Source organism: Pelodiscus sinensis, chromosome 15, assembly GCF_052426305.1.
Source record: "Pelodiscus sinensis isolate ZL-2025 chromosome 15, ASM5242630v1, whole genome shotgun sequence".
NCBI lineage: Eukaryota > Metazoa > Chordata > Testudines > Trionychidae > Pelodiscus > Pelodiscus sinensis.
This window is the reverse complement of record NC_143066.1, coordinates 18,928,729-18,941,133: the sequence shown is the minus strand read 5'-3', so window position 1 is coordinate 18,941,133 and position 12,405 is coordinate 18,928,729. Positions and strand designations below refer to the sequence as shown.

The 12,405-nt window shown below is 48.8% G+C and overlaps 1 protein-coding gene across 2 annotated transcripts in view; it reads left to right on the top strand.

Annotated features, from left to right (window-relative positions):
- Positions 1-7,579: 7,579 nt before the first annotated feature.
- Positions 7,580-12,405, top strand: part of SHISA9 (shisa family member 9) — a 350,588-nt gene continuing 345,762 nt past the window's right edge. The window contains exons 1-2 of one of the 2 annotated variants that reach the window (XM_089782295.1): positions 7,580-8,347; positions 9,364-9,612. In XM_089782295.1, the coding sequence (XP_089638421.1) occupies positions 8,346-8,347; positions 9,364-9,612 (251 nt within the window). In that variant the 5' untranslated portion in view covers positions 7,580-8,345. The other variant, XM_006131457.5, reaches the window with a different exon arrangement.

Sequence of the window (12,405 nt, the reverse complement as noted above, 5' to 3'; positions counted from 1 at the left end):
TAATTCGAATTAGCTTAGTTCGAATTAACTAATTCGAACTAAGTTAGTTCGAATTAGCGCTGTAGTGTAGACTTACCCGTAGTGATTTTCATGCCTCTGGAATGTCTGTTTAAAAATAATGATTGATTTGCAGGGCATTAATAACTGGTTAGAAAGAGATGATGGCTTATAGCCCTCGACTGATCCTTTCACCCTAGTTGGTCATTGATCCCAGGGAAATGCCCTGAACTCAATATTTCTATTATAAAATGAAAAATATGAAATATGGATTTTTAACATGGAAATTGCAATTGGTATGTATACAGCATCACTGCAGTACTTGCCTATCAAATTGTTGTCAACATTCAATTTAATTCATAATTATTATTTCTTGTTTGATTTTCAGCCTTGCTTGAAAGATTGTTAACCTTACTTCTCCATTGTCAATAAAGGGATGCAATAGTGATTATTCCTAATAGTTTAGATAGCTAAATATAAAGCCAAAACTACATATTATACACATAATGTTACAATCTTTTTTAATGTTTAGTGCAGAGGTTCTCAAACTTCATTGCACTGGGTCCCCCCTTCTGACAACAAAAATTACTACATGACCCTGGGGGGTACAAAAGCCCAAGCCCACCCTAACCCCATCTCTCTGGGCTGGGGTGGGAAGCTGACATAGGTGGCATGGTATCTTAGCCCCACTTCCTAGGGCTGAGGGGCTCAGGCTTCAGCTTCAGACCTGGGTAGCGGGGCTCAGGCTTTGACATCAGGACTCCCGATCCACAATTTGAGAAACCCTGGTATAATGAATGATGCTGACCAGATGCATTTAAGAGACCAACTTTTGTTTAGCCATAATCCAAGCATACTATGAGCAGTGATATGACAAACTTATTTAATGCCTCATCAATTTGACTCAAGCTAGACATAGAGGCTATGTCTAGACTGGCCAGTTTTTCCAGAAAATCAGCTGCTTTTCCGGAAAAACTTGCCAGCTGTCTACACTGTCCGCTTGAATTTCCGCAAAAGCACTGACTTCCTACTGTAAGAAATCAGTGCTTCTTGTGGAAATACTATGCTGCTCCCGTTCGGGCAAAAGTCCCTTTTGTGCAAAAGTTTTGCGCAAAAGGGCCAGTGTAGACAGCTAAGATTTGTTTTGTGCAAAAGCGCGTCTAGATTGGCCACAGACACTTTTCTGCAAAAAGTGCTTTTGCGGAAAAGCGTCCGTGCCAATCTAGACGCTCTTTTCCGAAAATGCTTTTAACGGAAAACTTTTCCATTAAAAGCATTTCCGGAAAGTCATGCCAGTCTAGACATAGCCAGAGGGTATGTCTAGACTGCAGGCTTTTTTCGAAAAAAGTGGCCTTTTTTCAAAAAAACTCTACTTGCGTCTAGACTGCCACCGTGTTCTGTCAACAATAAATCAAAAGAACGTGGCAGTTTTGTCGACAGCAGTAAACCTCGTTGTATGAGGAATAACACTATTTTCGACAGAGATCTGTCTTTTGGAAACTGGCCACCCCCGACAGCTACCAGTCAGTGGGACACCACTTTGGCGGAAAAAGGTATGTGTAGACGCGGGGACTTTTTTTTAGAAAATAAAGGCGTCCAGGAAGAAGCCCTAGTGGACAGTCCATCCTTACATGCTGAGCACCTCTATTGTTTCTGGTCACAGTCTCTTAAAGGCACAGGCACCCAAACAGGCACTGCTGTCTGGAAGCCAGCCAGAGTACTCGTTCCAGCTGTGATAGCCATGTCCTAGCCTCAAGGCCTCCCTGGTCCTTCTCAAGACAGTGAAGAGGACCCACCCAGGAGCTCCAAAAGGCAAGTACCAGCCTGGTCAGGGCCTGAAATAAAAAATATCCTGGAGCTCTGGTCTCAGGAGGAATCCCTGCAGTTGCACGGCAGGAATGCAGACATATATGAGTGCATGGCCCAGGGACTGGCCAAGAAACGGGATCACCCCCACACCCTGGACCAAGTGATGGCCAAGGTAAAAGAACTGTGGCAGGGGTATGCAAAGGCCTGAGACCAGAGCTCCCGCTCCAGGGCAGCCCCACAGAGCTGCCGATATTATGCAGACCTGGAGCAGATTCTGGGCAGTGGAGAAGCCCGGACTTCGCTGTGTCTTGTGGAGTTGGGGTTAGGCCACCATATTGTAGACCAACCCCTGAGGGAGGATGAGCAGGAAGGAGGGACAGGAGAGCTGCAGCAGGAGGAGGAGGAACAGACAGCAGCAACCCTATCCCAGGAGCCGGTCCTCCAGACCCCAGAGGCCTCCCAGGAATCCTCGGACATGGGGAAAGGAACATCAGGTGAGTGCTTTGAGGGGTCACTACACACAGGCAGGTTGGCAGTGCGGGGAGCCATCTGGTACCATTGCCACTGTGGGGCCACTGTGATGCTCAGGCTGCTGCCCACTCACACACAGTGTCATGTGTAAAACCTTGCAGTCATCTGTCCGAAGGAGGGTCCCTTTTAGCGAGGGCATGCCCTCAGGGACAGCGGGTGCACACATACATGATTGTCTCTTCCTCTTTTTCTCCACAGCCAGACCCCCCATGCAAGAGGGTAGCACCACACCTGCCCCACCACCATCCCAAACATGTGGCACCTGCGGGTACTGGCATACATAGACCTGCTGAAAGAGCATGTAGTGACCCTGCAGGACCTCAACAGGACTCTTCAGCAGAGGACAGAGGCAGAGGCCAAGTGGGGCATCAGGCTGCTGGATGAGCTGGTCCAGCAGCGCATTTCAATCTGTGCCACTATGCGGGAGGTCCTAGCCTTGCCTGCCCTTGTCATGGGCACCACTTCTCCTGCAAACCAGGACCCTGTCCTCTCAACCCCCCCTTCTTCCCCAGCCCCTCCTGCTCCTGAGCCCTCACAGACCGAACAGATGCCCCCCCCTCCTGCCCAGCCCAGGATGGACTCTCGCTCCACCTGACCCCAAGGCCATGGCAGTGCCAGGATGCAAGGCTGCAGGACCCTGCGATCAGGGAAACAGCGGCCTACTTGAGCCCCCCTGCATCCTCCAGGTTTTCAGCCCCCCTCCAGGTTTTCAGCCCCCTACCACCAGTGAAAGAACATTTCAGTGATGTAACAAAATCTTTACTTTTGAGTGAAAGCTGTATCTTATATATAAACAGTAGAACAATAAAAAAGAGAACATTTTGTTTTAAACAGTTAGCACATTTTCCTTACTGATACTGTTTCTAATAAACACCCGGTTTTCTTTGTAAACAGACATTGCTTTTTTATGTATTCTTTATGGGAAGAGGGTGAGGGTGAGGGTTGTGGAGGGAAAGGTATGGGTGGGCCAGACAAACCCCCTCATGGAGGAGGCCCTAGGGAGAGTCAGTGGGCTCCTTCAGAGGATCTCTCCCTCAGGGCCTCTCGGATGTGAACACCAGACTAGTGAGCCTGGCAGATGGCAGCTGTCCGGGGTGCTCAAATTGCCTCCCCTCGCCATCAGCACCTGTCCCCCACCCTGGCAGGAAGGCTTCCCCTTTCCTCTCCACCAGGTTGTGGAGCATGCAACATGCGGCCACCATCTTGGGGATGTTGCGTTTGCCCATGTCCAGCAGTGTGAGGAGGCAACAAAACCTCCCTTTCGAGCAGCTGAACGTGTATTCCACCTGCATGCAAGCCTGGCTAAGATGCATGTTAAAGCTCCTTGCTCACATCCAGGTGGCCGGTGTAGGGTTTCATGAGCCACGGCATCAGGGGACAGGCCACATCGGCCATGATGCACACTGGCATCTGTACAGCCCCAAGCGCAAGGTCCTGCTGTGGGAAAAACGTTCCTGCCTGCAACCTGGAGTTGCGGAAGATGTAGGCATCATGTGCCCACCCCGACCACCCATGTCCATAAACTGTCCCCGGTGATTGACCAGGGCCTGCAGCAACATAGAAAAGTAGCCCTTTTGATTAATAAATTGGTCTACTTGATGGGGCGGTGCGCGGATTGGGATGTGTGTACCATCGAGGGCTCCTCTGCAGTTTGGGAAGCCAAGCCCATCAGCAGCTCCGCATTGATGGCCTTCACCACCTGCAGAAAGAGACAAATGGAGAGACAGAAACCAGGGAGTTAGACAGGGTACCCCTTGGGAGGAGAACCCACCCTCCCGCTCCTACCCCTCCTCTTGTCAGTACTCCCTCCTCCCCCGCATCAGCACAGGGTTGGCTGAGAAGCCGCTTCCCACTGCCACTCCATCCCCCACTCCCTCTTGTCCTTGCTTGGCACTCCCTCTTTTTCAGCCCCCCCCCAGCAGGGCCTGTCCCCCAAAAGTGACTTACCTCCATCAAAATGGCCTCAACGGTAGACTTCCCCATGCCAAAGTGGTGTCCCACTGACTGGTAGCTGTCGGGGGTGGCCAGTTTCCAAAAGACAATAGTGACTCACTTCTGCAGGGGGATGGCGGGCTGCAGGTGGGTGTCCTGGTGTTGCAGAGCAGGGGTGAGACAGGTACACAGCTCCTGGAATGTGGCCTTCTGCATCCAGAAGTTGCGGAGCCAATGGTCTCCTTCCCAGAGCTGCATGACAAGCTGGTCCCACCACCAGTCTGAACTCGTCTCATGCCTCCAAATCCGCCTGTCCCCAAAAAAGTTTGGAGGCAAGGGCATATCTCCTGCATCTCAGACAAAGGTTTCATAGTTCTGGTCTGGGTCCATGTGGGGCAGAAGCTTCATGACGGAGTCATGAAGATGCAGCAAAAGCTGTAGCATGGCAGCATGGGGCTATCGCCTGCCCAGGGGTAGCTCTGGCTCCATGGCCAAAAAACCCCCAATGAAAAGCAGGAAAACCAACCAGAAAAAAAATTGCCGTGGTGTCCAAGAAAACAGGGCAACCAGAGCAAGCATTGCAGCAGCTTTGCTTTCCCTCTAGGAGGTAGGCAAGCCAGAAGCAGGAGCAGAGCAATGGCTGTCCAGGGGGATCCCTTTAAGCACGTGTCTCTCAAAGGGCATGCAGCAGCACCAGGAAGTAAATCCCGCCCCCATGCCTTGCCAGAAGCGGTTCTGGGTGCCTTTTTTTTTTTGAAAGAGCAGATCGCTTTTTCGATCCGTGTGATGCAATCTAGATGCTTTTTTTCGAAGGATCTAGAACCAGCGCAAAAACGGATCAGCAGAAAATATGCAAATGAGATAGCAACTCATGCAAATGAGTCCCTCATTTACACATTTTTTGCAGAGAAAACTCGTAGTGTAGACATAGCCACCATGTTTAATGGTGAGACAGTCATCCTATTTTCATGCCCATGTAATTCTTAGTTTGACTGCTGGGATTGATAAGGATGCTTTCCAGGAACAATTATAATAATATTTTTATTAGATGAATATATAGAGTGTCCATTATTATAGTGTCTGGTGAAACTTGGTAGAAACCTTGTGTTCCTGGTATAAAGAACAGGACTCTATTAACAAACATAGTAATATTTTTATGGATTGTGATCACAGTTTTAAAAGCTACACCATTTATTTGTTTGTACAGTGCCTAGAACAACAAGACTCTGACTGAAGCTAGGTGATACAGAAATGCCACTGCTACTAACAATTGTCGAATTGTTTAGCTCTTCACTGAGAGCTGACATTTTATTGCTACAGGATTTCCTAGCAAGAAACCTATTATCCTGTCATAAATCCACATCTGAAAATCTCAGTGAAATCAGTAGGAATATTGGGAGAGGGAGAATCATGGTAGGATCTGACCCTGTATAAAGCCTGATCCTGCAACGGACTGCTCGCATATCTAAGGACTATTTGCCTGAGTAAGGGCAGCAAAATGTGAACCCCATAGGTATTCATTGGGAAAATAATGATTGTGAAAAGCTGCAAGTTTCCAACTGTTTCAGAAGTAAGTAATAATATTTACCAGGAAATAGTGTGGAAACTATATAAATATTGTTCATTTTAAACCAACTGCAATTAACAAAAGTGTTTAAAAAGCGATAAACCATTTTGTAAAAGTCTCGTTCTTCTCTTAGGTTTTAACAATCTGATCCAAAGGCCAGTAAGTTACATGGATATCTATTCCCTGATTTTGATGGGCTTTGGATGGAGCCCTAAATGTCGAGCAACACTTCATCACACGATGGCCCCTAATCATTGTCCAAACTCCCACTGCTTTTAATGAGACAACTGTGTCTGAAATAGGCGTAAATTACAGCAACTTCTTGTTTCTTTTGCATTATTTATTATATTTAATGATTTCACATTTTGATGTTTTACAATTCTTTTAAACAACTATATGCTCTAATTGAAGTAATTTTGAAATAAAATGTACAGGGCCTAGTACAACAGAGTCCTGGTCCATGACTAGAGCTCCTAGATGCTATAGCAATTTCAAATTAATGTGGTATAGAGCTGGTCCAAACCACCACTTAAATCAGTAGAAGTGTTCCTGTGGGTTTCAGTGAGCTTTGAATTATGCACTGTGTTTCCCAGTTATAATTCCAGGGGCAAATAAGTTTTCATTTCACTGAAGCAAGTGGAGTTCCTGGTGTAATAGAGATTAAAATCAGACCTCAATCCCTCAGGTGTTGGCTTTATTATGAGAATTTTTTAAAAGGTCTTTCCATTGTTAGCACTGGCTCAGCTAAATTATTGTTAACAGCCGAAGTTTGTGTCAATTTATAATATTATTATATCTACATATTTATGACCACAATCCTACAAAACACTTAAGCACCTCTTTAACAAGTGAATTCAATGAGACCACTAAGGTTTGCAAAGTGACACACCTTCTCAAGTGCTTGGCAGAACTGGGTCCTACATCTTTGTAGATATTCTAAAATATGGTACAGCTTAATTTTGAGCAACTTCCTCAGTACAAACTGTATCAGAAAGTGCTTTATAGAAAGTTAAATAATAAATAGTAGCAGAGAGAAATATATGCAAGGAAGGAGAGACAGGACTGCTGACCAGATTTGAAAGGAGATGGGGATGAAGATGGAGGCTTTAGGAATTAAATATTAACATCAAAGAAAGCAGAATTTGAATGGAATTGATTGTTTCCCTCTGCTGTGGAATCACAAGGTTTTATTTCCTACCCACTGGCCAAGGATGCCAAGCTTCCTGACAAAATGCTCAGTAGGCTCACTGTACTTAGAGTCTATTTTTAAGAGACGGCAATGGATCGCAATTAGCAAACTACAGCCCTCTCCGATTCCAAACGTCTGCCTTGTCCTCTGATTCACCTTTCTGCTTATTTACTGACTCTTTAACAATTCCCGTAGGAAGTTGGCTGAAGAGCTGGAAGTGCATTGGCAATCCAGCCCTCACAAATGTGGGGCAGAATCATCACTGAATTGTGACTTGTCAGTTGAGGCTTCACAGCCTCACCTTGAAATAAAGCAGAGAGGCCCCAGTGAGGCACAGCCCAAAGTATGCTAAGCCACCCTTTAACGGGCTTTTCCTAGCATTTGGTGGCAGCATGGGAGTTAGGAAAATGTTTTATTTCTGCAGGTGATTTCCAACCAAATGGTGAAGATGAATGAGATGGGGAACCAGGATGGAGTGAATTCATTCCTGAATCAAAGGCATGTGGGGAGGAATGAAGATATTTTAATTCTGCATCTGATAGTCTGCAGTGTGAAGACATCCTCTGGAGCCAGCCTCACTGGCTGATAAAGTGCTTTCTTAAATAAATGATACACGAGTTCAGGTATGAAAGACAATAATGTGGGAGGCTCACTGCATAGCATAGGCTCGAGTAGACCTAGCGCCTTGTTCTAACTGCCTGCCATGTGACAGCCATAGTGTCACACACACGTTTTGATTTTTTCTGGCCTATATTGCATTCGTTGTATAGAGAAGTGAGTCTTAAGAAACTGATAAAAGGATTAGGGTACAAGAAAGGTTTTATCTAGTAAACTGCTCTCTTCAAGTATCGGGGAAGTGGCAGCTCTCCCGGCCCCCGCCCTCCAAGCACCATACAAGTTCCCCCTTTGTTCAGATCCTGCCCCCATTCCATTGCGGGCGGAGGGGAGGCCGGGAGCCAAAGGCGCGGAGGAAAAGCAAAGCCAATGCAAACTGGAGCAAAGGTCGCTGTGACTTTCTGGGCCCTCCCGAAGAGACGCACGGAGGGACCTCAGCCCAGGCATCCAGCGCTGTCTGAGACACCTGCCTCCCGCATTGCTCAGTCCCTTGCCTCCCGTCTCCCCAGAAGGGCGAGACACGTGTCCGACTGTCCCTGAAATCCCCCCCGGGTGCGGGCAGCTCCTCCCTCCCCCGGGCACGGGCCAGGCGCCGCAGTTGGGGTGGGGCCGGGCCGCGACGGACAGGTCGGGGCGAGGAGGGGGCGGAGCGGCTCGTGCACCTTGCCGCGCGTGCGGAGCACCCTGCTCGCCGAGGCCCGTGTTATGTAAGCGAGTGGCGGGCAGCAGCGGCCAGCGGCAGCGCCAGGGGGCTGCTCTGGCGGGGCGCGGGGGTGCCGCCAGGCTGCGCGGCGCGGCCAGAGCTCAGGCGAACAGCCCCCGGCAGGCGCCTTGCTAGACGGATCTCGCTTCCTTCGCCCAGAGCCGCGCAGCCGCCCCTTTGCATCCCGCCCGCCCGCCAGAGGGAGTCTGCAGGGAGCCGCGCGCCCCGCGGCGGGACACGTCTGCCCGGATGCCCCGCGGCTGAGGCGCGGCTCCCTGGGCGCCCCCCGTGAGGGCGCGAGTTCTCGCCTCCGACGCGCCAGGCGCTCCAGCGGCGCGCGGGAAGGGGGCTCCCCGGCGCCTGCCCATTTCACCAGGCGGCGCGAGGAGCGTCTGCCGGCGCCCGCTTCTCCCCGGCTCTGCGGCGCCCGCACCTCACCCCGCCCGCTCTCCCCAGCCCCTCCGCGCCTTCCCCCCCCCGCCCTCCCCGCGGCGCGCCGCTCGCTGCTCCACAAGTGCCGCTCACTTCGCTGCGCTCCGGCAGCTTCGCGGCTCGGCGGGAGGGGAGGCTCGGCGCCCGGCTCCTGGCCCTGCCCCTGCCCGCGCCGAGCAGGCTGCCGCAGGCGCGAGCGGGCTGAGCGAGCGCGTGGCCCCCGCCCGAGCCCTGCATGTTGGGCTCCTGGCGCAGCGCAGCAGCCAGCAGCTGGAGCGGCGGCGGCAAAGCAGCGCCCGGGCTGGGAGGCAGGATGAAGGGCTTCCTCCGGCTGGCCCTCGGCTGCTTGGTGGCGGACCTGCTGACGCTGGTGTGCCGGGCGCAGGAGAAAGCCGGCCAGCACCTGGGCAGCATCGTGATGCTCTCCGGGGGGAACCACTCCAGCCTTGGGGAGCACGGGGACGCCTCAGAGCCCCCCGCCACCCCGGACTTCTGCCGGGGCTACTTCGACGTGATGGGCCAGTGGGACCCGCCGTTCAACTGCAGCTCGGGGGAGTTCATTTTCTGCTGCGGCACTTGTGGCTTCAGGTTCTGCTGCAAGTTCAAGAAGACCCGGCTGGACCAAAACACCTGCACGAACTACGAGACGCCGGTGTGGATGAACACGGGGAAGCCGCCTGCCCGCATAGACGACCCGCTGCACGACCCTACCAGGGATAAAACCAACCTCATCGTCTACATCATCTGCGGGGTGGTGGCGGTCATGGTGCTGGTGGGCATCTTCACCAAGCTGGGGCTGGAGAAGGCGCACAGACCGCAGCGGGAGCACATGTCCAGGTAAGGCTCAGCGCCCTCCCCCACCCCACCCAGGGACGATACCGAGCCCAGGTGGCCCTGCTGAGCAGACAGCTCTCGCCAGCCAGGCTATAACAGACCAACTTTGGAGAGCTTGGCGCCAGGGCTACCCTAGCCCCGGCTGCTGACTCGAAGGGCCGGGCGCCCAGGAGCACCGCACAGCGTTCCTGAGGTTGCCCAGCCGCGAATCAGTTTTCAGCCTGCAGTGCTTGCCCTCCGCCCCGTCAAGAACTGTTCTGGGAGATCCTGTCTATAACCGGAACAGCCCAACAACAAATGGGGATTTGAATTAGCCTCAAGAGGGGCTGCGGGGCCCCCCCTGCCAAGGTTTTTACTTCTCAACAGGAGGATGTAAACAAATCCCATCCTTCCCTCTCCCACTGCAAAATGGTGTTGACAGGACTTTCCCTCCCCCATCTCCTTAAAGTGGGCTCTTTGTCCTGAAAATCAGGTTGGGAGGTAGAGAGGAAGAGACCAAAAGGGACCTATTGTGGAATACCCAACTGCTAAGGATTCTAACCTTTGATGTAACACAGCTGCTGCATCTTCTAGCCTTTTTTCCCCCAGTTGCTACAGAGGCAAAATGTAACCAAATATGGAGCATAAAAAGTCTTTGTCGCTATGTGTTACACTCTGTATGTCCACAGGGCAATGGCTGGATTACATCAAAGAGAACATTCCCTACCTAGAGTGAGGCAAGCTGTGTACTCTCCTACTCCAGGGACTGGCTGCTTGCTGGTGGGTAGGCAAGTGGGCAGTTCAGGACACAGCCCAATTGTTTCATACTCTAGCACTTAAGAAAAAAGTGTCACAGTACTTAAGAAAAAAGGGATAACATATTTGTCCAGTTTTCAGTCTGTCTGATTCATTATGCTAATCCCAGACACAGGAAAGTAAAACAGATGGGGAAAGACATTTTGCAGATTTTAAAAAAAGGCAAATAGCTCCATTAAAGAATCTAAATTGATTCCAGCATTGTGGTCAACTTTGGAAATGAAATACAATTGTAAGGACGCCTTCTACCAGACATTCAGTATGGCAGAAGGTTTTCTATCTGTCTGCCTGGTGGTCACTAGCAATGGAGTAATTCACAATCACAGAGCTTTAAATCTTGGCTCAGGAGTTCAAGAGATCCACTCAACACCTGGAGTCTTATTTCTTGTCCAAGTTTCTGTATTGCTTTGTGATTAACAGCCTCCCCTGAAATGAACAGAGAAGACACCAAAAATAGTGCTGTGAATGCATCACCAGTTCACTAGCAATTATTTGCTATTTATATACTGTCTGATATGGATTTCTTTTTACTACTGAGGAGCAAAGCAGACCACAGAATTTTTAGTCAACACTACCTGGCAATTTTAAGAGAAATTGACTTTGTTAAGCAGGGTATGAACAGAGAAACATTTAGAGAATCTCGACCCACTAAATTGAGAAAAGAATATATGAATCCTGAAAAAATATATCACCATACCATGGGTCTTTTAATCAAAGCTGTGGTAAAATAGCTTGTTCCAGTTCTGTAGCATCTACATGCAGGTAAAACAGCTGGTGAGTTTAGGCACTTTCTTTAAAAAACAACAACAACAAAAACCAAACCAAACACATGACAGAGAGAAGGTGAAAACAGTGCATCCATCTCTGTTCAGCTTTGATTAGATCAGAAAGCCACATTTCCAGTATTTGGTTTAAAAAAAGCCCTCTAAATGGATTTATATATATACTTGCTCTCTATCAGATACAGGTATAAAGAGTTTTTAAATTATATTTCTATTCCAAAACCTATTGATACAGAATAATCGGGGATGGAATATCATTCCAAGTCCTTTCAGACATATATCTATATAGATTAGATTGAAATGGGGCTCAGAAAGGACAGTTGTTGCCCAGATTAGTGACTAGTCAAACTCCTGTGCTTTTTTATTCATAGATCTCTTAAGGTAGGATTGTTTCAGAGGTTATAGGAACCTACAAGAGTCAGGATGCTAATGGAAAAACAGACTCCCACTCAGTGCCCACAATGAATATTCTGCAGCTGTTGGGAAATCGCTACAACTCTTTTAAAAGTTCTCATCACAAACATACAGGGTGAAATTTTCAAAACCATCTAGGGAATTTGGATACTTAATTTCATTTTTCACACAGTAGCTGAGATTTTTAGAGGCTGCCTAAGGGAACTAGAATTCCAGTTCACTTTAAAATTAATAACAATCTCATTGTCCTCAACCCATTTAAACCAAAGCATTACGTCTTGGCTTATGTCAGTGTTTTGGAGGAGTAAGAAGGGTGGTAGAGCGCTGCACAAAGTTTTGTAATGTAATTATAAGTACTTGCTGAAAACATTTAATAGTATCAGTAATAAGACACTCTGTATCCTATCTGGATATCTGTCTTCTTATATAACACTAACCACCACGAAGTCTACAAAACATGAACATAACTTCCTCTCCTCTGCCTACATTCAATTTCATTTTTTAAAACATGTAAATTATAAAGCCCTGGTCATGAGTGAATGAGTTAGGCCATGCTGAAATGATGGATTTAATGTTAGAAATCCTGGTTAAAGATTTTGCCCCATTATTTTTCATAGAAGTAACTTGCTCAGTTTCCATTGCTTTATTTTAATCCAGTTTGGCCGGTAACGTGAAACAAGCAAAAGCTGATTTGCCTTTTTATTCCCTCATTTGACAGTATCTCGTCTCCCAGGCCAGGTTGAGAATATGGCTAACAAGGAGGGACACTATTGCTTTAGTTTCCTTACTAGCTAATGGATATCTG